General features: G+C 33.4%; 6 protein-coding genes and 1 long non-coding RNA gene across 11 annotated transcripts in view; 4 read left to right on the forward strand and 3 right to left on the reverse strand.

Annotated features, from left to right (window-relative positions):
* Positions 1–1,218, reverse strand: part of LOC112906647 (40S ribosomal protein S24) — a 2,483-nt gene extending 1,265 nt beyond the window's left edge. The window contains exons 1-4 of one of the 3 annotated variants that reach the window (XM_025981189.1): positions 1,107–1,218; positions 751–897; positions 423–668; positions 40–82 (exon numbers count right to left, since the gene is read on the reverse strand). In XM_025981189.1, the coding sequence (XP_025836974.1) occupies positions 80–82; positions 423–668; positions 751–897; positions 1,107–1,109 (399 nt within the window). In that variant the 5' untranslated portion in view covers positions 1,110–1,218 and the 3' untranslated portion in view covers positions 40–79. Of the gene's footprint in view, positions 1–39; positions 83–302; positions 330–422; positions 669–750; positions 898–1,106 lie in introns of those variants that run through there. The other 2 variants (XM_025981188.1, XM_025981190.1) reach the window with 2 other exon arrangements.
* A 185-nt stretch (positions 1,219–1,403) lies between these two features.
* LOC108733855 (caspase-1) lies at positions 1,404–3,496 on the forward strand. 2 transcript variants are annotated; one of them, XM_018465197.2, is made up of 4 exons: positions 1,404–1,598; positions 1,656–2,059; positions 2,116–2,268; positions 2,380–3,496. In XM_018465197.2, the coding sequence occupies exons 1-4, from the start codon at positions 1,522–1,524 to the stop codon at positions 2,616–2,618; spliced, it is 873 nt and encodes a 290-aa protein (XP_018320699.1). In that variant the 5' UTR covers positions 1,404–1,521; the 3' UTR covers positions 2,619–3,496. The 2 variants fall into 2 exon arrangements, with proteins under 2 accessions (XP_018320699.1, XP_018320704.1); XM_018465202.2 differs by having other exon boundaries at positions 1,496–1,588.
* A 158-nt stretch (positions 3,497–3,654) lies between these two features.
* Positions 3,655–6,024, forward strand: LOC108733839. Its single transcript, XM_018465177.2, has 6 exons — positions 3,655–3,862; positions 3,924–4,151; positions 4,208–4,376; positions 4,435–4,695; positions 4,916–5,144; positions 5,264–6,024. Exons 1-6 carry the CDS (start codon positions 3,852–3,854, stop codon positions 5,422–5,424), a joined length of 1,059 nt encoding a protein of 352 aa, XP_018320679.1. The 5' UTR covers positions 3,655–3,851; the 3' UTR covers positions 5,425–6,024.
* A 44-nt stretch (positions 6,025–6,068) lies between these two features.
* On the reverse strand, positions 6,069–7,168 carry LOC108733847 (THO complex subunit 3). Its single transcript, XM_018465189.2, has one exon. The coding sequence runs from the start codon at positions 7,116–7,118 to the stop codon at positions 6,156–6,158; it is 963 nt and encodes a 320-aa protein (XP_018320691.1). The 5' UTR covers positions 7,119–7,168; the 3' UTR covers positions 6,069–6,155.
* Positions 7,169–7,406: 238 nt separating this feature from the next.
* Positions 7,407–23,637, forward strand: LOC108733031 (protein dopey-1 homolog). 2 transcript variants are annotated; one of them, XM_025981074.1, is made up of 18 exons: positions 7,407–7,708; positions 7,768–7,979; positions 8,047–8,233; positions 14,495–14,660; positions 14,721–14,910; positions 14,976–16,970; positions 17,019–17,272; positions 17,337–19,058; positions 19,119–19,968; positions 20,327–20,505; positions 20,678–20,870; positions 20,943–21,113; positions 21,164–21,497; positions 21,563–21,715; positions 21,776–21,965; positions 22,203–22,214; positions 22,500–22,667; positions 22,757–23,637. In XM_025981074.1, the coding sequence occupies exons 2-18, from the start codon at positions 7,833–7,835 to the stop codon at positions 23,133–23,135; spliced, it is 7,290 nt and encodes a 2,429-aa protein (XP_025836859.1). In that variant the 5' UTR covers positions 7,407–7,708; positions 7,768–7,832; the 3' UTR covers positions 23,136–23,637. The 2 variants fall into 2 exon arrangements, with proteins under 2 accessions (XP_025836859.1, XP_025836860.1); XM_025981075.1 differs by lacking the exon at positions 22,203–22,214.
* LOC112906619 lies at positions 8,390–8,742 on the reverse strand. Its single transcript, XR_003232463.1, has 3 exons — positions 8,728–8,742; positions 8,511–8,679; positions 8,390–8,428 (listed from the first exon to the last, which is right to left on the reverse strand). It is a non-coding gene; the product is annotated as an uncharacterized LOC112906619 (long non-coding RNA).
* Positions 9,039–10,004, forward strand: LOC108734098 (proteasome subunit beta type-1). Its single transcript, XM_018465501.2, has 2 exons — positions 9,039–9,256; positions 9,318–10,004. The coding sequence occupies exons 1-2, from the start codon at positions 9,168–9,170 to the stop codon at positions 9,928–9,930; spliced, it is 702 nt and encodes a 233-aa protein (XP_018321003.1). The 5' UTR covers positions 9,039–9,167; the 3' UTR covers positions 9,931–10,004.
* Positions 23,638–23,643: the final 6 nt, after the last annotated feature.

Genomic DNA, 23,643 nt, shown 5'->3' on the forward strand with positions numbered 1-23,643 from the left:
GTATTTTATTAAATACACATTTGTGTTGAAATTATAAAACAACTTATTTTAATGGTGAAGTTCAATGTCTGGCACCAAATTACTGAAAAAAAAAGGAACATGTTAGACTCTTTTTAATTATGAATAATCATCAATATAGGGGGACACTCATGATGCAATTTAGTTAGGTATGAAGGTAAAAATAATTAACTGGAAATCATTATAAATAATAGATTGTTAAATTATTAATAAGGAAAGAAAGTTTTTTTTATATTAAATCTGTAAAACTGTATCATGAAAGGGGACAAACTAAAATACCTAAACTGTGGAAAATCAACTTATTTTCTCCCCTGAAAAACATAAATAGCTACTTTAAAATATGTTATCTCTTGCCTTCAATTTTTTTTGCATATTTAGTAATAAGTAATAACTTTTTTGTTTACCTTCTTTGATGCAGCTCCTACTTTAGCTTTCTTTGTACCTCTAACTTTCTTCATCCTATTTTTCCTTTCTTTGCGCTGTTTACGTGTCTGCTGTTTCTTTTCGTAAAGTCCATGCCTTTGTAACCTGTACCTAGGTTCAAATTTCTTGGCGAAATCTAAAGTATCATAAATAAGGGCGAATCCAGTAGATTTGCCACCACCAAAATTTGTACGGAAACCAAACGCAAATACTACATCAGGTGTCACCTGAAAAATAAACATATTCAGGGCAACACTACAGAAATAATAATTCAAACGGTTTGTTTTGTTAATTTTACAATGATCATACCTTGTACATTTTAGCTAATTTTTCTCTGATTTCGGTTTTTTTAACAGAAGGTAAACCTGGGTGTAAGACATCAACAACCATTTGCTTCCTTGCGAGCAATCTATTGGTCATAAACTTTCGGGTACGGATAGTGGCTGTACTTTCCGACTAAAAAATGCAATAAATCAGACTAAACAAGCATTAAGTTAAAAAAATATTCAAAGTTCTTTAGGCTAACCTAAAATAATTTCAAACGAAAAAGTTTTAAAGAACCTAAAAATTATAGTTAAAATACATAATGATCACTAATTAAGACTTAATTTAATGAAAAATAGTGATGATGAATAAAATATTTAAAGATTTATTTTAAAACATACCATCTTGAAATACTTTTGCTACGGTACCGCCGTGCACAACAATCACTAAACTTCCAAAAGACCGAAAAAATTCGAGTCTATGGGAATGTATCAGTACCTATATGTTAAAAATTAAGATTAAAACTATTAGAATTATATAGATTAAAACTATTTTTACCACAAGATACTAAAAATATCGCAGTTTTATTATATTATTTACATATATACCCTAATTTTTAAACATTTTTTTTATTTTTATTTTAATTCCTTTTGATGTATATGTAGCCACAGTCGTGTTTTCATGGAACGTTAAAAGGTTAAAAAAAGAGGTTAGTTATTGTTGATAAGTTTCCTTTGTTATAGATTAGATATAATATTTGATTTATTTAGATATAGTAAAGTGTTTTAGTGAATTAGTCAGTGAGCAAACAGGAAAATGGCTTCGATTGAAACCAAGAATACTGAAAATGGTTTTAAATCTAATGATGAATATGATGCCCTAGGTAACAATAGGTAGAAATATGGTTTCGCATTTATATTCAGTTTAGTAATTACGCATTATTTATTTAGGCACATGTACCAACCTCCTGTAGCTGCTATGCCCGCAGAAAGAAATGCACCTTATTATAAGATGGATCACAAAAATCGTGGTCTAGCTGTTATATTCAATCATGAACATTTTGAGATTTCAAGTTTGAAACAGCGAAATGGAACTAAAGTAGATTGTGAATCTTTTGCAAATCTCCTGAAATGCATTGGGTTCAAGGTGGAAGTTTATCATGATATGTGTTACAAAGATATAAGGGAAAAAGTTTCCCTACTTTCCAGCCAATATGATCATTCAGATTCTGACTGCTTTCTTATGGCTGTTTTGTCTCATGGAGAATTGGGAATATTATTTGCCAAGGATACACCCTACAAGCCTGATTCACTGTGGACATCTTTTACTGCAGATAGGTGTCCAAGTCTTGCAGGTATTTTATTACGTGAAAAGTGTTAATTAAAAAATGTAATGATTAATTTTTGATAGGTAAACCTAAAATGTTCTTTATCCAAGCCTGCCAAGGGGATAGATTGGATGGAGGTGTAACCCTGTCCAGGACAGAAACAGATGGTCATGGTTCCAGTTCATACAGGATCCCACTTCAAGCTGACTTTTTAATTGCTTATTCTACTGTGCCAGGTATTTTTTTTATTTATTTGTTTATCAATTTTCCTTTCCCAAGATCCAAATTTCATTTCCCTTTTTTTACAACTCAAATATTGGTATCACTTAATAAAAAAAAAAAAATAGGTTATTATTCATGGAGAAATACAACTCGGGGTTCCTGGTTTATTCAAGCCCTTTGTGAGGAATTAGAGAAAAACGGTTTTCAATACGACATGCTGACACTTCTTACGTTTGTTTGTCAAAGGGTTGCTCTTGATTATGAAAGCAACACACCTGATGTGCCTTACATGCATAGACAAAAGCAAATACCGTGCATCACTAGTATGTTAACAAGGCTCGTCAAATTCACCAAAAACGGATAGGCTCGTTAAAATTATCAAAATAAAAATATTGCAATTAAATAACTTAAAAATTAAGTTATCTTGATCTCTATTCCAGTATAAATTATCATTTCAATTTAGATGGATAAGAAACAAAAGATTTCTACACTTATTGGTGATGTGTTTGTTGATTACATTTTTTGTTTTGATAAGTGGTAAGCCTTTTTTAGGAAAATGTTAATGCTTTTTAAGATACAAAATGTGTTCATGCTTACTAAATTAATCAGTAATAATTTTCTTATCAGTACATATTTAAATGATAGTGATGTATGTGTCAATTCAATCAACTTTTTGCTCATTTATTAATGTACTTATATTTATTCTACTGCTTTAGTAATTTTTATCCAATTATTTCAGTTATAAATATAATCTTGTGTGAAAGCAAGTTCTGGTAAATGAACAAATTAATTATCAAAAAATGATTGATTATTAGCATTAATCTTTGCCATATATACAGTCACATATTAATTCTTTCTAATTATTTTTTGAATTCTATAGAATTTTTTTTAAAGTAGGTAAATATTTTTGTTATATTTAAAAGAGTATGTGAGTACCAAATGGTTTGAATTTTTTGTTTAATTAAGTAAGGAGCTTTTAATAAATAGTGTAATTAGTATGCGTACATATTATGTCACAAAAAGTAATGAATATTTATCTTTAATAAGCATGTGATAAAATTGCTGCCCATTTTTGTGAATAGTTAATATAAGTGTATACATAAGTATCATGACAAACTATTCCAAATATAGCATTTGTAATGCAATATACCCCATATTTTTACATTTTTATAGGAATATTTAGATAATTGAAATCCTTGTGTATTTGTATGCAGTTTTGAATAAATTTTCTAATATTTCAAATTAGTGTAACTTTTAAATACATTACACATGTTTACAGTAAATAATTTAGAAGGGAACTCATTCCGTTGGATAGTCTTTAGGCACTTCCTGTTCTGTCAATTTTCTATGGTTAAATTTCTAGGATTTTTGCAATATCTATGATTGTAATGTTTATGGTAATTATCTATGATGGCAATCACAGCATCTATGATCATAACCTATAAACATAACCAAGTTATTAATTATTATTTTATTCATTTCGTATTCTTATTAATTTAGTTTTTATTATTCAGTAAAAGTTGTAGTTTCATATTTAGTTACAAAAAGTAGGCGTATGGTTTCTGTTTAATGGCAGTTCATAAAATAATTGCTCGTTATGGTAGTAAAGTAAGTACCACACAATGATTTCCATACAAAACGCTAATACTGATTTGCAATCAAATTTCAGACGTATTATTCAAGTAAAATGGCTCGCAGTTGTGTTGTTTATACTTCTGCTAATGTGTTTAATGGAAATTCTGAGCTATAAGTTGAATTCATTGAGTTGGCTTCAACTTAATCAGTGTAAGAGTAAAAGATGTACAAAACTTTTACTAGTGGCAGATCCGCAATTGATAGGTTTACGAAATGAAATATTTCATCTAATAACTCCTCTTTCCATATTTGACAGTGACATGTGCGTACAAAACATATGTTGCTATTTGTGTGTATTTTAAAGTTAATACATTTCAGGTTTCTGGCTAGAACATATTCTTATGCCTTCGAATTTACTCAACCTGATGTGGTCATATTTCTAGGTGACTTATTTGATGAAGGTTCAATTGCTACAGAAGCTGAGTACAAAACATACTTAAGAAGATTATTTGATATATTTCTTAGTGGTCCTTCAGCAAATGTTAAGGTAATTTTTTTTAAACAAAACAATGAATGTGTGAATGTTTACATTAGTTAATTTTTAGCATATTTGGATACCAGGAGACAATGACATAGGAGGAGAAGGAAATGACTTTTTAACAGATTATAAGATAAAAAGATTTGAAAAAGCGTTTTTACAACCAGATATTATAGGATTTAATAATTTGGAATTTTATAAAATCAACATGTTGACAAGAACAATTCCAGTGTTTTATGACAAAAGGGACTTTTACAATACAAGCCGTATTATTATGGGATTGAGTCATATAAGTGTTCTTTTTACTCCAAGCACTTTTTCAGAAAAGGTATGTATGGTAATTGAAAATTTTAATATTACAATGTTAGTTAAGGATGGTAACTTTGTAGATGTATTTTGATTTGTTTTTTGTGAAAATATCTCATTTTAGGTCTTTTCTAAAAAAAGAAAGATTATTACTAATTGTAAGAATTAATCAACATTTTAAATGTATTAATAATGTACTTATGCAACAAAACTAACAAAATTTATTAAATATCTTTATTTAGGTCCTTTCGAAATTACAACCACATTTGGTTTTTTCTGGCCACAATCATGAATCAATGGTGATAGCAGTAGATAATTCACTACGAAATGAAAGGCATATAACTCCTCTTGATGGTGACAGTGGGATTTTCGAGTGCGTGCTAGGAGACCAAAGTATCTACGACATCCTCGTGCCATCTTGTTCTTACAGAATGGGAACCGCTAAAATAGGCTATGGCTATGCAATAATAGGTAATTATTCTTTATATTTTTTTAATTTTTTTTAAAGAACTATCAGCAGGTTAATTGATTATTTAAACTGGCTGACTATGACTTAGTTGATTAGTAGAGAAAAAGTTGTTTTCTTTCAGACGACAATAAGTTACAATATACAGTGCTGTGGTCTCATTCACGGTTTGTTCCACTACTTCTTTATTTGATTTTCTCAATTTTCATCGCTTTTATTATCTTTTATAAGTCAGTTTGCTGTAAGTGCAAACGGTCCAAATATAATTCCATTTCTCAAACTTAAATTGATATCAAAACGTATTTTAGAGGCAACTAAAAGGCCAAAACTTACTTACAACGATTTAGCCAGTATTATTTTTTTATTAAGTAATTTTTTCTAATGTTGCATATCTCTAGAAAAGCTTTTGATTTTATTATAGTCTTTTTGAAAGCACGCATTTGGTTTTAAAATTAAAAAAATTTAAATGTAATTTAAAGAAAAATAAAATCCAATATTCCAAAATTGTAACTAATACACGTATGTATTTACTTTTTAAATTATTTACAAAATTACGAAGACTGTACAAAATAATGCCCCTCTATTCCGTGCCATTAATCTTAAACTTAAAGATATTTGCAATAATTTTCACTGTAAATGAATAGCTTTATCACTTTATTGAAAGACAAAAGCTTTAAAACTATGTATATTAAGTGCCTCAAAGTTCGAAGAAATTTAAAATATTAAAAATTTATAGCAATTTTATGCATGTATTAATAATGTACTTATCACATTATACAGCGAAACTTACAATATTTATCAAATATTTCTTGATAAAATATGTCTATATTATTGGATTTGTTCCTTGTATAATAGTAATATATTTTCTGCACTTTTTAGTCACAATAGTTTTTTTTATTCCCTTTTGTGTAAATTATAACTGCAAAACGTTCATAGAAATAATATATTAAAGACCTTAAAGGTACATAAGAATAATTAAATTAAACTTCATAATTACACAAAATAGAATTAAGTCTTTAATCTGATGGAAAGCCCCAAACTTTAAGACTTCCTGCATCCCTCTTTCTATCATAAGAGTCTTTGTCATCACATGCATATGCTAAAAGATACATTGAAGGATGCCAAGCTACCGTAAAAGTGGCTGCATCCACAGACACGTCTGCAATCTTATCACCAGTTTCCACATAAGCAATATCAATAATTAGGTCTTCAGATGCCGATGCCAGTAACTGACCATCATGACTAAATGATATCGTCCGCACTGGCCAATCCATTCTCGTAAAAACACGTTGACAAGCTAATTCGTCAATATCCCACAAAGAAACCAGCGCATCGGCACTGCCAGTTGCAAAGTATCTTCCCGTTGGGTCAAATTCTATACATATACATGTACCTGGGTGGGCCTTTAACACATGTTGAATTTCTAAATCGGGATAACTGAGTATATGTATACACCCTTGACCATTTGTTAAAAAGAACAGATCACTAGTATTGTTCCATGATATTTCATTCACCTCAAAATTGTACTGTTCTTCACTTCTTATTTTATGAGTCTTGGCATCAATAAATGTCACCAGGTCTTCTTTATTACCCACTGCTATCGTTTCACCGTTTGGTGCCCACGTTATGTTTATATTTTCCCCTTTTGTGTTTATAGCAGCAATACTCTTTTGCACTCTTACGTCCCATATTCTTACTGATTTATCTCCACTGGCTGTGCTTAACAAGTCTGGGTGCGATTGGTGCCAGCAAAGCTGGTCAACCGAACCCCCATGACCCTTAAATACAACTTCTTTATTCAATCGGTCCCGTTCTAACAGATAAATGCAGACTGACTTGTCAAAGGAGCCTGACGCCAAACGTTTTCCATCACAACTCCAACCCACAGAATGCACCTTGGCAGTGTGACCTAAATATTCTTTTGATTTATTGTGGGTTTTAAAGTAATTTATTAATTCTTCTACCTTTTCCGAGTCCATTTTGACTTACTTTGTAAGTAGGGTTATGTTTAGCTTTTAGTAAGGGTAGAGCAACATGGATGTGGTTAAATATTCGATAATAGTGAAAATATTCAGAAATGAATATATTTTTTTTATTTTCATTTAAACTAGGTACATACTAGAGTCTTATAAATACACAAAGAAGCCATTATAGAATTTAATTGAAAAAATATAGATAAAAGCTATTAAATGTTTTTAATTTACGAAATAAAGACACGGGGCTAAATGATTATCAATTGCTAGGAGCTGCCAATTTGCCAATTAGTTTGACATATAAAATGATAAATTTATTGCAAATATATGGCAAATAGTTTTGCATTTTTCTGATGTTGTAGTTTGCGATAATTGATACAGTGAAGATTAGTATTAGTAATTAAAATTTTTTTGCTACTGTGGTGATGTGAATATAGTTTTTTTATCGTACGAAGTGTATTAGGAAGTACTAATTGTTATGACTTATGACTTGTGGAAGCAGTTATCATAAAAGATGTTTACTTTGTTAATCTACATTAAAGTTTGTCATTAATCGTCCAGAAATGTAGTGTTAGTAATATATGTTCCATTGTCCCGTATGTATTTTTGTTCTTCAAATGTTTGTGCCATGGACTTAAATCATATGATTTTAAAGCAATAGAAATACCTCCTGGGTCAACCAAAGAAGTTATTGATGGAGTAAAAATATGAAATAAGAACATGACTACGATAGCAATGGAAGAATATGAATTACTGAAGGATTCAAAATATCGCATGTATGTAGTTGCAGTTGACAAAGCATTGAAAAGTTTTGAATACACTTCAGAATGGCCTGATTTAATTTCTGCTCTGGGAAAGTTAAATAAGGTTTGTGTTCAGATTTATAAAGCAATAAAAGTTAACGACTTGTGTCTTAAGGAGTATATCTTTTAAGGTTTTGCAAGGATATACCAAGTTTCCAGTGATTCCAAGGAGAATAAAAATCAGTAAACGGCTAGCACAATGTATGCATCCAGCTTTGCCTTCAGGTGTTCATCTTAAAGCATTAGAAACTTATGATATCATTTTCAAATGTATGGGCACAAATAGACTTGCACATGAACTATTTATATATAGTGCAGGTGAGTTATTTCTAATTTTTATGAAATGTTTTTTATATTTTGATTAATTTTAATACATATTTTTAGTCATTTGAATAAAATATGTCTCTGGTTCAATGAACTGTAATGTATTTTTCATTTTTAATTGGCACATGATTTGCAATGAAGTATAAAGACTGTGCTTATCCCAAACGCAAATACTACATCAGGTGTCACCTGAAAAATAAACATATTCAGGGCAACACTACAGAAATAATAATTCAAACGGTTTGTTTTGTTAATTTTACAATGATCATACCTTGTACATTTTAGCTAATTTTTCTCTGATTTCGGTTTTTTTAACAGAAGGTAAACCTGGGTGTAAGACATCAACAACCATTTGCTTTCTTGCGAGCAATCTATTGGTCATAAACTTTCGGGTACGGATAGTGGCTGTACTTTCCGACTAAAAAATGCAATAAATCAGACTAAACAAGCATTAAGTTAAAAAAATATTCAAAGTTCTTTAGGCTAACCTAAAATAATTTCAAACGAAAAAGTTTTAAAGAACCTAAAAATTATAGTTAAAATACATAATGATCACTAATTAAGACTTAATTTAATGAAAAAGACTATCAGTAGATAACACATCACATCACACAACAATAACAATGACAATCATAGATTACTGACAATTAATTAATAGATTAAGATATAACAGATCATGACATAAATGAGAATCATAGATGAGAGTGATAACCATAGATAACGATAAGTATGACCATCGACGTTTACTGTATGTCTATGAGTATGACCAACATAAACGTTTACTGTTTATTGGAATTTTCGATCTTTCGGCTTTATAACTGATGAGAAAATTGTAATTTTTGAAGTGTCATTGTGATATTCGAATTTCCAGTTAAGAATAATTAAGAGTATTTGTTACTATCATTTGAACAACAGAAAGTACTGCAAAATGACTGCAGAAGTAAACAGTTATTATCCAGACTATGCAACGGAAACCCCAAAACAGTTTCAATTTAGTCCCTACGCTGATAACGGAGGGTATGTTTAGTATAACCTAATTTGCATTTTTGCAAGACATTTTAAAAATACTTAAATTTAGGAGCGTGGTAGCTATTGCTGGGGATGATTTCGTCATCATAGGTGCAGATTCTCGTCTAAGTACTGGTTTTGCAATTTATACCCGAGATCAGAATAAATTGTTTTCATTATCCAAGTCCACCGTTCTTGGTTGTTCAGGTTGTTGGTGCGACGCCCTAACTCTCACTCGTATATTAAGTGCAAGAATGCAAATGTACGAACAAGAACATAACAAAGTTATGGCAACACCAGCAGTGGCACAGATGTTATCAACCATGCTGTATTATAAAAGATTTTTTCCGTATTATGTGTCTAATATCTTAGCAGGACTGGATACTGATGGGAAAGGGTGTGTCTACAGTTATGACCCTATTGGTCATTGTGAAAAAGCCACATACAAAGCTGGAGGATCTGCTGGAGCTTTACTTCAGCCGCTTTTGGATAATCAAATTGGTCTTAAAAATATGCAGAATGTTACACCAGCACCTCTAACATTAGAAAAAGCTTTGGCTTTGCTAAAGGATGTGTTCATTTCTGCCGCAGAAAGAGACATCTACACTGGTGATAAAGTCAACATTAACATCATTACTAAGGATGGAATTAAAGAAGACACTTTTGAATTAAGAAAAGATTAATCAGTCAGTAAGTGTTTTATATTCCTTTTTAAATGGTTTATCATTAAATTAAATATATACCCATGTAAAATATTTTTTTTTGTTTGTTGTCCTCAAGAAAAGGAAAAATTTTAAATCACCAGTTAGAACTTTTAATTTCCTAAATAATAAAGTAATTTTTATAAGTACTTCTGTTTTAAAAAACGATATTATTAAAGTAATGTAGTTGCCTTAAAAGTACAGAAAGAAACTTCTAATAATGTAGGAAGTATTTTATTAAATACACATTTGTGTTGAAATTATAAAACAACTTACTTTAATGGTGAAGTTCAATGTCCGGCACCAAATTACTGAAAAAAAAGGAACATGTTAGACTCTTTTTAATTATGAATAATCATCAATATAGGGGGACACTCATGATGCAATTTAGTTAGGTATGAAGGTAAAAATAATTNCCAAACAGTGACTGCAGTTATAAGATATCCTCCTCCTACTGAAGGGCTCAGTGCTGATATATGCCTCGATGTCTCCATTCTAGAACTTTTCTACTGGTATGTATATGACGTTTCTCCGTAGATTGCTGTTGTTTTTTATTTCGTAAAGTACGTTAAAATTATAATAGTATTTAACTGCGATTTTTAAATATCATTAGTTATGTTTTCGTAGATAATAACAAAACTGTGTATGTGTTATTAGAACATTTGGCATTTTTTTTTCTTGTAGTTACATGCGTAACGCTTCGGCAACACAGCTTTCTGAAGCTTGGAGCTCATTACTAACCCTTATAAGAGAAGGATGTGCGCTCAGTCCTCCCTCTCAATTTCTTCTGGCAGCCCTTTTACATGAACTGATGATTAAATGTTGTCCCTTGGAAGAACGCAAAGATCAGAAGGACCTGCAAGACGTTACGGCAAAGGTACGAATTTTTGCATGTCGTTGTCTTTTTGTAAGTGCCTGTCATTTCAATTAATGAATTTTTTTTTTCCAGTTGATAGAATGTGTATCGCAAGTTTGTGGATCCTGTCTGGAACAGACAACGTGGCTCAGAAGGAATCTGGCGGTCAAAGAGCAAGAAGACGACTCTGTGTCATCAAACGGACTCAACAGTACGAGTCCTGAAATATTGACAGGCACAAATTACAGTGTACAGGCACAATTGGTAATTTTTTTTATTTTTTATATGCATAAACTATTGACACTAATTTATAGGTTCTTTCGGAAATTCTTGCCCCCATTCTGGACATCTGTTTCGGATCGTCAGAAAAGGACAAAGTCAACACGATCTTGACCTCTCTTATGTGTAATATTGTGCCCTATTTAAAGACGCACACTTTAAAGAATATGCCCAGTTTTAACGCTTGCTCGAAGCTCCTGTCCAGTTTGAGCAGTTATCAGTACACCCGAAAAGCTTGGAAGAAGGACGTTTTTGAACTTCTTCTGGACAACAATCTCTTCCAGATGGACACGAGCTGTTTGAAGTATTGGAAGGTGATCGTGGACAACTTAATGACCCACGATAACACAACATTCAAGGATCTGATGAGTAAGTGAATCAAGAAGGAAAGTAAAATGTTTTTGTTACTTTTACTATTACCCATGATTATTTAGGTCGTGTTTCTATGCCCCAAAGTGGGAGTTTGAACCTGTTTTCGTCACGGGAACAAGAGTACGAACAGAAGGCTCAATTGCTGAAACGTCTCGCCTTTGTTATATTTTGCAGCGAAGTTGATCAGTATGCAAAGTACATGGCAGACATACAAGGTAGATACATGGATTAGTTCTAACTGAAATTCAATTCTAATCGAAATAATTTTGTTACAGAACAGTTAACAAGTAGTTTAAGACTTAATGTGCCAGGGATTCAGGCTCAAGTTTTTCTCTGTTTTCGTGTAATATTAATCAGAATGAGCCCTATTCACGTGACCTCTTTATGGCCAATAATCATCAGTGAAATGTTGCAAGTCTTCCTTCAAATTGAACAAGAACTTGCTACTGATACCGAGGAATTCAGGTCAGTATTTGTAAATTGATTATCTAATATTAATTTGTGCATGGTTGATTACTTTGTAAGGGGATATTTTTAAACAGTCGGTTAAGGTAATAACGATAAAATTTAAGAAAAAAAGGATAATGTATTATAGGTACAGAAGTATCAGTACAGGCAGAATTAGTTATTGGCAATTTTGACTAACAATATGATTTGTTTGTATGTTTACGGTTTGCTGGATTTGGTTAATTCACAATTCAGGACGAATAGCAGGTAATTATCAGAAATATGAATGATTGCTGATTAAATAAAAGCATCATTTGCTATGTTCTTCTACTTCGTCTTCCTTTAATACTTTTAAGACTATTGCAAGCATGCATAAATCTGCTTACGACAAGTAGCTTACTTATTAGATCTTAGCAAAATAGTATTTTTTTTTTTTAGACTAGAAAGGAAGCACATTTTTCTTTTTGTTCTCATTTTAGCATTTTCCTTTGTTCGGAATATATGTAATATAAGATGGATAATCAGTAGATATTATTGTATATCTTTTTCTAGCTCGCACATTAAATTATTATCAGCCTTGGACGCCAGTTGGGCCACTAACAGTAGCAACGGTCTCCACGCTCTCGGACACCCTCACTGGTTACGTCTCCAACTCGCCACAGCTAAATTACTCGATCTCGCTCTTCTCCTACCTGCCATTGCACTACCTCAGTTCCAAATGTAAGTAGTCTCTCATTTAGTATGCATTTTATTTATTCGGTATATAGTTTTGCTTTTGATTATAGTAAAACGCATTTCTGGCTTTTTAGGTATCGTTGGGCCTTTGTGGGTGATAATTCTGCCCACATTGTGGTCCAGAATCCACTCGACTCACCAACGTTTGTACCCCATGTGACTCGTATAGCAAATTTGATGGACCAACGTTTCGCGGACACCCAGATCGAAACGTTGCCTACGAAACCTAACGAGCTCCTTTTGACGGCAAACGCCGTGACACAGCTAAAAGACCTACACAGCTTCTTCAAGACTCTCAGCTTGTGTTCAAACAGGCACCGAACGGAGTGCAATGCGATCATTCATGGAGACCAGCCGTTTCAGGATAGACAGGTGGATAAAAAGGTGGGAGCGATAATGGAAAAGATTGATCGTGTGATCGAGAATGACTTCCTCGACAAGATACCGAGATAGGTATCAGTTCTGTCTTGTCTTTGTGATATTTTCGACGGTTGTAAGCTTCTAGCGCTGCTACATGCTAAGGGTACAGTATTATAAAAAATGCATTTTTCATTCGCAATTTAAATTGACTAGCTTTTACGTATAGTACCATTTTCTTTTTTTTAATCTGCAGCTCATGGGGAGATAAACATAGTAAATCAGCTTCCGCAGGATATTGTGTTAATTAGCTTTTTAAAAAAAAAACATTTGTAAAAAGTATATATCTCAATATTATTAGTGAGATATCTTGCGGGAGTCAATTCACTACGCTTATCACTCTGTGTCATTTAAATAAATAAAATATANTATATATAGTGCAGGTGAGTTATTTCTAATTTTTATGAAATGTTTTTTATATTTTGATTAATTTTAATACATATTTTTAGTCATTTGAATAAAATATGTCTCTGGTTCAATGAACTGTAATGTATTTTTCATTTTTAATTGGCACATGATTTGCAATGAAGTATAAAGACTGTGCTTATCTAAACGTTATTATTAGTTATTGATCAGAAAGTAAAAATGTTTTTTTTGCAGAGCATTGTAGTATTTATTTTTATTGATAAATTAGAAGTTACCATAAAACTATCTACATCTTTTCACAAGGTCTTTTTGTTGTGTTCTTTTTATTCACTTATCTAAATCATTATTAATGTATTGTTTACTTGAGAGAAAATATTGTACACAATTCAGGGTCAAGGACACATGGACATTTAAATGTCACATTTTATTGATGAACACTTATTTTGTACCCATTTATATGGATCAATAATAAAACTATCTATTAATATTTGTCATTGATACTAGTCGTGCCTTTAATTCTAAATGAAGTACTTATTGTATTATTAGGAAAATTACATTAGAAAATCAAATGATTTTTTATTTGGGTGTAGGCCGAAATGGGTTATTTGAAGTGTATCACCTTTAAAAACACTTAAATAAATCGATTGTATTCTTTCAACAATGATAAGGCGATTATGAAAAATAGAATCATTTATTTATGGCCATATTCCTAGACAGTTATGTTGCCTTATCATGTTTCTGATAAGGTTGTAGGTGTTTTCTTAAAGGGATTTAACCGTATTTTCATTTTGCCATGTAACTAGATTAGATTAAAAACTTATTTCTAATTACTGTCATATTCAACTGTATCATCAAAAAATGATGCATTGAATTTTGAAAATGTATAATATTCTATTTTTAAATAATTGGTATGATCTACATAAATGAAAAATAAAAAACTTGGAACCCTTAAAAAACTTAAATAACTGAAAATGATAAAAGTAATAAATAATTTTAAGTGTTTTCTTATTTTCTGACTTCATTAATACATTAATTTTAAACATTTATAGTTTCTTTTCTGTTGTTAATTCTAAGGTCTTTTTCCACTTTTGGGCCATGCTGCTATGACAATAAGGCCCGTATTATTGCAATTGTACGAAACCCATTTCGTTCCTCTACGTGAACGTTTGAGACCGGCTCTAAGCGGATTTCTTAGTGGTGTTTTGCCAGGTTTGGAAACGGGATCAGACCATTTCGACAGGTAATTTGCAGCAAAAAACAATCCTATTGTTTTTTAATAAACGTCGTTATTATTTCATAGAACCAATAACCTTCTTGAGGCCGTTTGTGAAGGTGTTGGACCTGAATGGTTCTATACTTGTATGTGGCAATGTGTGAGAAGCAACAGCCCAATACGTTTGCCTGCCATCAGTTACGTGTTGACCCATTACAGTCGCAAATTGACCATGGAGGATCAACTGTATTTAATGGGGAACGATATAGATGTCATGGTAAATATTTTTTTTTTTTCATTTTCTGTAATATTTTAATAACTGTTTTGTCCGGGATTTGTTAGGTATCAGGATTGTGTGCGGCTGTACAAGACTCCAGCGTTTTGGTCCAGAGATCTGCCCTCGACCTTTTGATGGCGTGTTTTCCTATTCACAACACACAACTGCTTTATGCCGATATGGTACGTCTGGTTACCTCAGCTCTGACAAGTATTTTAAGAAGGGACATGTCCCTTAACAGGCGATTATATTCTTGGCTGTTAGGAAGCGAAATAAACGTATCGCTATTACATTCTGAACATCCCCTCATAAAAAAATTAATGGAGCTTCCCGATAGTCATAGCCACGTCGAGGCGTATTTCGAACTTTATTCTTACGACATCCTCACTGAAGCAGTGAAAATTACGTTGTCACAAAGCTCCACCGAAGTTCCGATAGATATAAAACCGTACCGTTTATTGACGTCGTTGCTTGATAAACCACAAATAGGTCCAGTAATTCTAGACGGGATCCTTTACGATATATTTAGAGCCCTCTACCTGTCCTGTTTTAATTATCAAAAGCACAAAAATCACGCGATTCGTTGTGTTTCATTTAATGGGGACATTTCGAGTTTGAAAGGGTGTGAGAAAGTCCTAACAAAGAAATTTGTGACTAACAATTGTCAAGAATTAGTGAAAAACGCGAATCTACTCTTCAGCACTCTAGAACCCTATTATATTTGGATGTACTTGGGAAAACTATATGAGGAAGCCATTGGGAAAATTAAGGAGAAAAAAAATATGTTAAGAGACCGCAGTCAGGTGAATGAAATAGGTTCAGGACCTCCAAGTCTTTTAGAGGTTTGTGCTCTTACTGATTTTCTCCTGGATGTTGTTCACATTGAAACATTTTCGGAGAACACTTCAGAAATTCTACCTAATCTCTTCATAAACGTTATCACATCAATGAAATTGTATTTAGATGCTCTGAACAAACTGGAAATAATGGAGACCTTACAATTGTGTACAAAAATATTGAAAAAAATCCAACCAGTCACTGTAGCACAAGTGTCAAAGAAAGATACCTCTTCCAGTGTCCCTAACAAAAACGAAAAAGAACCGGAAACCAACTTCATGAAACCAGGAGAACTCGAAAGTCCTACTGTTGAAGATGAGGAATCATTAAATGAAGTTAGCGAAATTAAGCAGAGACTTGAGAAAAGCAAATCAGACTCGAAAATAAACGAAAATTATTCTAAGAATGAATTGACAGTAGATACAACAAGCCGTGAACGCTCTAACAGCAATCAGATGTTAAAGAAAAAGACTAGTCCTAAAATAGATAAGAAATCGAAAAATAAGAAATCAAAGTCTAGTTCTAAACTGTACGATCTTAAAAAAGATGGCCCTGTGACTTTGGACAACTTGTCAGTCGATTCGAAAGATTTAACAGTCGATGTGGAGACAGTTTCTTGTCCTTCTCCCACCAAAACCGAGTGTAAACATGTGACACGTTGTTTGGACACTTACAAAAAGTTTTTTGTGAAGTTTTTGCATGCTAAAGTCATTCAGGACATTGATGTAGAAGACTATTTCCAAAGCCTCATACAGAATTCTGAAAAACGCACTGAAGAACTAGAAAAACTTTTAAGTCAATGTTTAGACCTTCCCAAAGACTTTGAACCTTTAAATCCTAAAAATATCCTTATTAGGACACACGTGTCAGATGCGAATTTGTCTGGTGAATTGCTTGAGGGATGTTCTGATTATGAACAAGTTGTTTCTGTGGCTTGTAATTTATTGTCTGAGTTTTCTTCATTTCCCAATTTACCAACGGAAAAATCAGACCCAACAGTAATACCTTATTGGTTAAAAGCCCTTATAACATGTGCTTGTCACCCAGAGAAACCTTCTAAAGACATTCAGCTCGTCGCCATGAGTACATTGTTGGACAATTTCAGTCTTACAAAGAGCCAGAAGATTGTCAATAATAGCGAAGAAAATACCAATGTTTTGGTCATGGGAATTTTAGAAATCAATCATGTGATATTTATAGAAGACTGCACCTTTATTTTGGAGGTAAGTTACTTCAAATATTATTCTTTTTGTGACTTCAATTTTTTTTAGATCATGTCTCAAATTTTATGGGACCTTTTAAGATTTTCACCCAACCAAAACCAATTAGTGTTATGCGTAACACTTTTATACCAAATACACAATATTTTTGATAAAAAATGCTTTGTGGAAAACGTCATAGGGAGATATTTAGTTAGTGATAACCTTACAACTGATTTTTTTAAACGTTTTTCGATACTGTGGCATTTAGGAAGAGATTTGAGCCTTAACATACCAAATCAAAACAAAACAAGGAACTTTGACAGGTGTATATGTTTTTTTATTGATCTTTTAAATACTGACTGAGAGTTTTTTTTATTTTAATTGCAGGTGTATTTTAAAAATATTAGATAACTTGGAGAATACCAAAAAACCGAACTTAAAACTTCTGTCGGACACATTCCTAACACATTGCTTGCTGAGGAACGACATTGCTAGACTTATTAATCCAATATTTACAGTTCTACTTATGCCCAGCACCGCAAGAATTTCTATTCGTTATGTAAACTTCACTGGTACTGATTTACATAGCGATTCCGAAATGCAAAATGAAGAAACAGAAGAAACTATCAATGCAAAAAAGGTATTCGCTGTAAGCAATATAAACGGCAATCTCATTTACCATTCTACCAGTAATAAAATTCCGAAGCCCATGAAAAGGAAGAGTTTTTTGTTCTCTAAAGCCAACAGGAAGGCCATGGGTATGAGCGCCATTAATACGACCGCAAGTATTTCAGAAAATGAGGGAATCATAACGAAAAAGAACAAGGATTTTAAAGGCTCTGAAGGCATTTCAGGAGTAGACACAGTCGTAAAATCGAACGTTAAACTTTTTATAAATCCTTTAGGATCAAAAGAAATCTATCCAGATGGAGTAGATGGAAGTTATACGCAAATTGACCCTAACGAATCATCCCAGCAGACTTCAAGTGAAAGTCTCTCTTCTGGGAAAAATGGGGAAGCTTTTGAAAAGGGCGACAGAGATTCAGGTTTTGGTTCCCATTCGAGTTACACATCAAATAAGTCAATCTCTGAAAGTGCCACAAAACCAGCAGAAAATGAAGCAGAGAAACCTTTGTCGAGGACGAAGCTGCCGAAGTCGCACAGTTTAGACGAGAAAATAGACGCAGAGAAAGAACAGGAATTGGAAAATGGAGCCCTGGTTCATAGTTGGTCATATTGCCTGTCTGACTCAGACAAATTCGACTGCGAATTAGAAATAAGCACAACGGCCGAAGAATTCTTCAAAACCAGCGATCGTGCAATAGTTACAGAGCTTCTGAATGAAATTCTCGACAGAGTCTGTCCCAGTGAAACCTTTGCAGAGGGGTCTGCTCCGAAAACTAACATTAAAAATGTAGACTTCGATCTAAAACCGAAAATAGTCGAACCGGCTGGTAAAAATTTGGTCGTTTTCCCCATTCATAAACATCTGTGTCTTTATTACGAACCATTTGAAACAAGCCTCGTTATTTATGCTCTTAACACTCTCAAAAACAGCCTCCTTTCAAATCCGCAACTATTCATTCAATGCCTTGCAACAACAGGTTTGAAGACATTAAAAATCGATCTTTTGAACCTTCTAGCGAGGCATAGGAAATCCTTATTCGGACTCGGTTTCTCAGGCGACGTTCCACAAGAGCACCTCAACTTTTATCGCGGTTACATGTTCCTTGACGTTCTTATCTCCGTCTGTTTGTATTATGTGAGAAGCTTTTTTCCGAATTTAGACTCCGTTAAAGTCACTGACGAAGATATCGACGAAAACTTAAAAATACAACTTATAAGTTTGGAAATACTTTCCATTGTCGTTAAGCATCTGATTAATATTGTTATGGAAAACAAGAAGGGCTTTTCGAGTTACATAGCTGATATGTTGATAAAGTGTAAAATGCAAAAAACACTGTTACACTGTCTACTAACGTCGGTGAGGAGTTTTGACGAAGATCTCACGTTCGCAGAGGAAACATTGCTCTACAACAAATTTCAACTCTATGACACACATAGAAACGTATCGGAGTACATTGAAGCTTTTCAAGTACAAACTTTAAGGTACATTTATATCATTGTTAATAACGTAGTTCTTAATACCGTTATATTTTTTTTGTTTAGATTAATTGAAAACTTAATAATATTGGAGTATCATGTTTTCCCCGTCCAAGAGGCGTCGTCGGTGCAACAGCAGCAATCCCAGCAGCCTCAGAAAGACTCTTCTAGTGACAGTATATCGTTTAAAACTCCAGTTCTTATTCCAGACCAGCAGATCTTCCTCTCGGCAATTCTGAGCGCACTTCGTCACCAAAACATGAAAAATCTTCATGAGAACTGGTGTAACATGGTCACTGCTTGTCTCCCATACTTCCGTCAGAACCTCAAGACCATCTCCATTAATGTCATACATCAGATTTGCAACAATATTGAAAAAATATCCGAAAACTACAATAAAGCGAACGATCTTGAAGGTGGTGAATTATGCCCGGACTATGCAGTCACTCAGTTGAATTTGTTGACTGTCATATGCCACTATTGCCTGCTCGATTCGACTCAATTGGCGGTGCAACAGCAACAACAACCAAAAAGTGGAACTAACGGAAACAACAACCTGTCAACGACGAACGGTCCCAATCCCGGGGAAATACTTACAAATCTAGTAAATGCGTTTTTCAGTCCCGCTGCTGCTGATGTTAGTCGTACCAACAAACAAAATTCCGATCATTATTTGACTGCTAGGAAGACCACCTTGGGACACATGCCGCGGATTATATCGAGTGTCGCTAAACTATGGCAAACTATTGTGAGTCTTGAACGCGAGTTCAACGGCATCCTTGGTAACTCGAAGGTGGTTAAGCAACAGTTGTTGGAGTTCCTAAGTCCCATTTCAGTCCACCACGGATCCAGTTTCTTAGCAGCCGTCGCTGTAGCCTGGTACGAACGTAGGAATCCTTTGGCTAACATTAAAAGCGTAAGTTTTATTTATTATTTATTGAAAAATTACTAGACAAGTACGAATTCTATATTTAAAAAAAAAAAAACTTGTGGAGTAGTAATAATTCCTTTAATTCGCAACATTAAAGCAAATATAATTTCTATATTAGTAGATAATAGGCATTTGTCTTGCCTCTGCAGCATTACACTCTTCTTTGTAATTTAATTTATTACTGCTTACAGTTTTTTTGACGGTAAATAAATAAATAAATTGTTGAGTAATATTTTCAACTATCAGCATTTGTCTATTTATTTATTATATAATATTAAATTCATTACATTAAATCTTATTGTAGTATTTTGAAGTCATTAACAGAATTTGTTCTATTAAAAAGGTCCTGCCCGAGCCTAACGCTGTTCAGAGTAATCTGGTGTATTTAATTTCCGCAATTCGAGTGATCCCTTTAGACAATCTCGTCCAAACAGTGACTGCAGTTATAAGATATCCTCCTCCTACTGAAGGGCTCAGTGCTGATATATGCCTCGATGTCTCCATTCTAGAACTTTTCTACTGGTATGTATATGACGTTTCTCCGTAGATTGCTGTTGTTTTTTATTTCGTAAAGTACGTTAAAATTATAATAGTATTTAACTGCGATTTTTAAATATCATTAGTTATGTTTTCGTAGATAATAACAAAACTGTGTATGTGTTATTAGAACATTTGGCATTTTTTTTTCTTGTAGTTACATGCGTAACGCTTCGGCAACACAGCTTTCTGAAGCTTGGAGCTCATTACTAACCCTTATAAGAGAAGGATGTGCGCTCAGTCCTCCCTCTCAATTTCTTCTGGCAGCCCTTTTACATGAACTGATGATTAAATGTTGTCCCTTGGAAGAACGCAAAGATCAGAAGGACCTGCAAGACGTTACGGCAAAGGTACGAATTTTTGCATGTCGTTGTCTTTTTGTAAGTGCCTGTCATTTCAATTAATGAATTTTTTTTTTCCAGTTGATAGAATGTGTATCGCAAGTTTGTGGATCCTGTCTGGAACAGACAACGTGGCTCAGAAGGAATCTGGCGGTCAAAGAGCAAGAAGACGACTCTGTGTCATCAAACGGACTCAACAGTACGAGTCCTGAAATATTGACAGGCACAAATTACAGTGTACAGGCACAATTGGTAATTTTTTTTATTTTTTATATGCATAAACTATTGACACTAATTTATAGGTTCTATCGGAAATTCTTGCCCCCATTCTGGACATCTGTTTCGGATCGTCAGAAAAGGACAAAGTCAACACGATCTTGACCTCTCTTATGTGTAATATTGTGCCCTATTTAAAGACGCACACTTTAAAGAATATGCCCAGTTTTAACGCTTGCTCGAAGCTCCTGTCCAGTTTGAGCAGTTATCAGTACACCCGAAAAGCTTGGAAGAAGGACGTTTTTGAACTTCTTCTGGACAACAATCTCTTCCAGATGGACACGAGCTGTTTGAAGTATTGGAAGGTGATCGTGGACAACTTAATGACCCACGATAACACAACATTCAAGGATCTGATGAGTAAGTGAATCAAGAAGGAAAGTAAAATGTTTTTGTTACTTTTACTATTACCCATGATTATTTAGGTCGTGTTTCTATGCCCCAAAGTGGGAGTTTGAACCTGTTTTCGTCACGGGAACAAGAGTACGAACAGAAGGCTCAATTGCTGAAACGTCTCGCCTTTGTTATATTTTGCAGCGAAGTTGATCAGTATGCAAAGTACATGGCAGACATACAAGGTAGATATATGGATTAGTTCTAACTGAAATTCAATTCTAATCGAAATAATTTTGTTACAGAACAGTTAACAAGTAGTTTAAGACTTAATGTGCCAGGGATTCAGGCTCAAGTTTTTCTCTGTTTTCGTGTAATATTAATCAGAATGAGCCCTATTCACGTGACCTCTTTATGGCCAATAATCATCAGTGAAATGTTGCAAGTCTTCCTTCAAATTGAACAAGAACTTGCTACTGATACCGAGGAATTCAGGTCAGTATTTGTAAATTGATTATCTAATATTAATTTGTGCATGGTTGATTACTTTGTAAGGGGATATTTTTAAACAGTCGGTTAAGGTAATAACGATAAAATTTAAGAAAAAAAGGATAATGTATTATAGGTACAGAAGTATCAGTACAGGCAGAATTAGTTATTGGCAATTTTGACTAACAATATGATTTGTTTGTATGTTTACGGTTTGCTGGATTTGGTTAATTCACAATTCAGGACGAATAGCAGGTAATTATCAGAAATATGAATGATTGCTGATTAAATAAAAGCATCATTTGCTATGTTCTTCTACTTCGTCTTCCTTTAATACTTTTAAGACTATTGCAAGCATGCATAAATCTGCTTACGACAAGTAGCTTACTTATTAGATCTTAGCAAAATAGTATTTTTTTTTTTTAGACTAGAAAGGAAGCACATTTTTCTTTTTGTTCTCATTTTAGCATTTTCCTTTGTTCGGAATATATGTAATATAAGATGGATAATCAGTAGATATTATTGTATATCTTTTTCTAGCTCGCACATTAAATTATTATCAGCCTTGGACGCCAGTTGGGCCACTAACAGTAGCAACGGTCTCCACGCTCTCGGACACCCTCACTGGTTACGTCTCCAACTCGCCACAGCTAAATTACTCGATCTCGCTCTTCTCCTACCTGCCATTGCACTACCTCAGTTCCAAATGTAAGTAGTCTCTCATTTAGTATGCATTTTATTTATTCGGTATATAGTTTTGCTTTTGATTATAGTAAAACGCATTTCTGGCTTTTTAGGTATCGTTGGGCCTTTGTGGGTGATAATTCTGCCCACATTGTGGTCCAGAATCCACTCGACTCACCAACGTTTGTACCCCATGTGACTCGTATAGCAAATTTGATGGACCAACGTTTCGCGGACACCCAGATCGAAACGTTGCCTACGAAACCTAACGAGCTCCTTTTGACGGCAAACGCCGTGACACAGCTAAAAGACCTACACAGCTTCTTCAAGACTCTCAGCTTGTGTTCAAACAGGCACCGAACGGAGTGCAATGCGATCATTCATGGAGACCAGCCGTTTCAGGATAGACAGGTGGATAAAAAGGTGGGAGCGATAATGGAAAAGATTGATCGTGTGATCGAGAATGACTTCCTCGACAAGATACCGAGATAGGTATCAGTTCTGTCTTGTCTTTGTGATATTTTCGACGGTTGTAAGCTTCTAGCGCTGCTACATGCTAAGGGTACAGTATTATAAAAAATGCATTTTTCATTCGCAATTTAAATTGACTAGCTTTTACGTATAGTACCATTTTCTTTTTTTTAATCTGCAGCTCATGGGGAGATAAACATAGTAAATCAGCTTCCGCAGGATATTGTGTTAATTAGCTTTTTAAAAAAAAAACATTTGTAAAAAGTATATATCTCAATATTATTAGTGAGATATCTTGCGGGAGTCAATTCACTACGCTTATCACTCTGTGTCATTTAAATAAATAAAATATATAACATCATGGAAAATCTACATGCAGTCAATAAATAAATAATAATATACTAGTGGTGTATTAGTTTGTGTAATTGATACTAAAATGGTACTGAATGTAAACCCGCAATTATTTAATTAAACTGAACTGATTGAAATGTTGTCAGGGTCTATATATTTAAAAGATTTGTTTTCTTTT

This window comes from Agrilus planipennis, unplaced genomic scaffold, assembly GCF_000699045.2.
Source record: "Agrilus planipennis isolate EAB-ADULT unplaced genomic scaffold, Apla_2.0 scaffold1, whole genome shotgun sequence".
In the NCBI taxonomy this organism is placed as follows: domain Eukaryota; kingdom Metazoa; phylum Arthropoda; class Insecta; order Coleoptera; family Buprestidae; genus Agrilus; species Agrilus planipennis.

Bases quoted from the DNA above. Each gene is read 5' to 3' on its own strand.
- LOC108733839 (XM_018465177.2), top strand. The intron at 4,152-4,207 runs GTGCGTACAAAA...AATACATTTCAG, and splicing joins TCCATATTTGACAGTGACAT to GTTTCTGGCTAGAACATATT. The intron at 4,377-4,434 runs GTAATTTTTTTT...GTTAATTTTTAG, and splicing joins GTCCTTCAGCAAATGTTAAG to CATATTTGGATACCAGGAGA.
- LOC108733031 (XM_025981074.1), top strand. From the start codon at position 7,833: ATGACTACGATAGCAATGGAAGAATATGAATTACTGAAGGATTCAAAA. The intron at 14,911-14,975 runs GTAAATATTTTT...GGGATTTGTTAG, and splicing joins GGAACGATATAGATGTCATG to GTATCAGGATTGTGTGCGGC. The intron at 19,059-19,118 runs GTACATTTATAT...TTTTTTGTTTAG, and splicing joins TTTCAAGTACAAACTTTAAG to ATTAATTGAAAACTTAATAA.
- LOC108734098 (XM_018465501.2), top strand. From the start codon at position 9,168: ATGACTGCAGAAGTAAACAGTTATTATCCAGACTATGCAACGGAAACC. The intron at 9,257-9,317 runs GTATGTTTAGTA...ACTTAAATTTAG, and splicing joins CCCTACGCTGATAACGGAGG to GAGCGTGGTAGCTATTGCTG.
- LOC108733855 (XM_018465197.2), top strand. From the start codon at position 1,522: ATGGCTTCGATTGAAACCAAGAATACTGAAAATGGTTTTAAATCTAAT. The intron at 1,599-1,655 runs GTAGAAATATGG...TTATTTATTTAG, and splicing joins GATGCCCTAGGTAACAATAG to GCACATGTACCAACCTCCTG. The intron at 2,269-2,379 runs GTATTTTTTTTA...AAAAAAAAATAG, and splicing joins TGCTTATTCTACTGTGCCAG to GTTATTATTCATGGAGAAAT.
- LOC108733847 (XM_018465189.2), bottom strand. From the start codon at position 7,118: ATGGACTCGGAAAAGGTAGAAGAATTAATAAATTACTTTAAAACCCAC.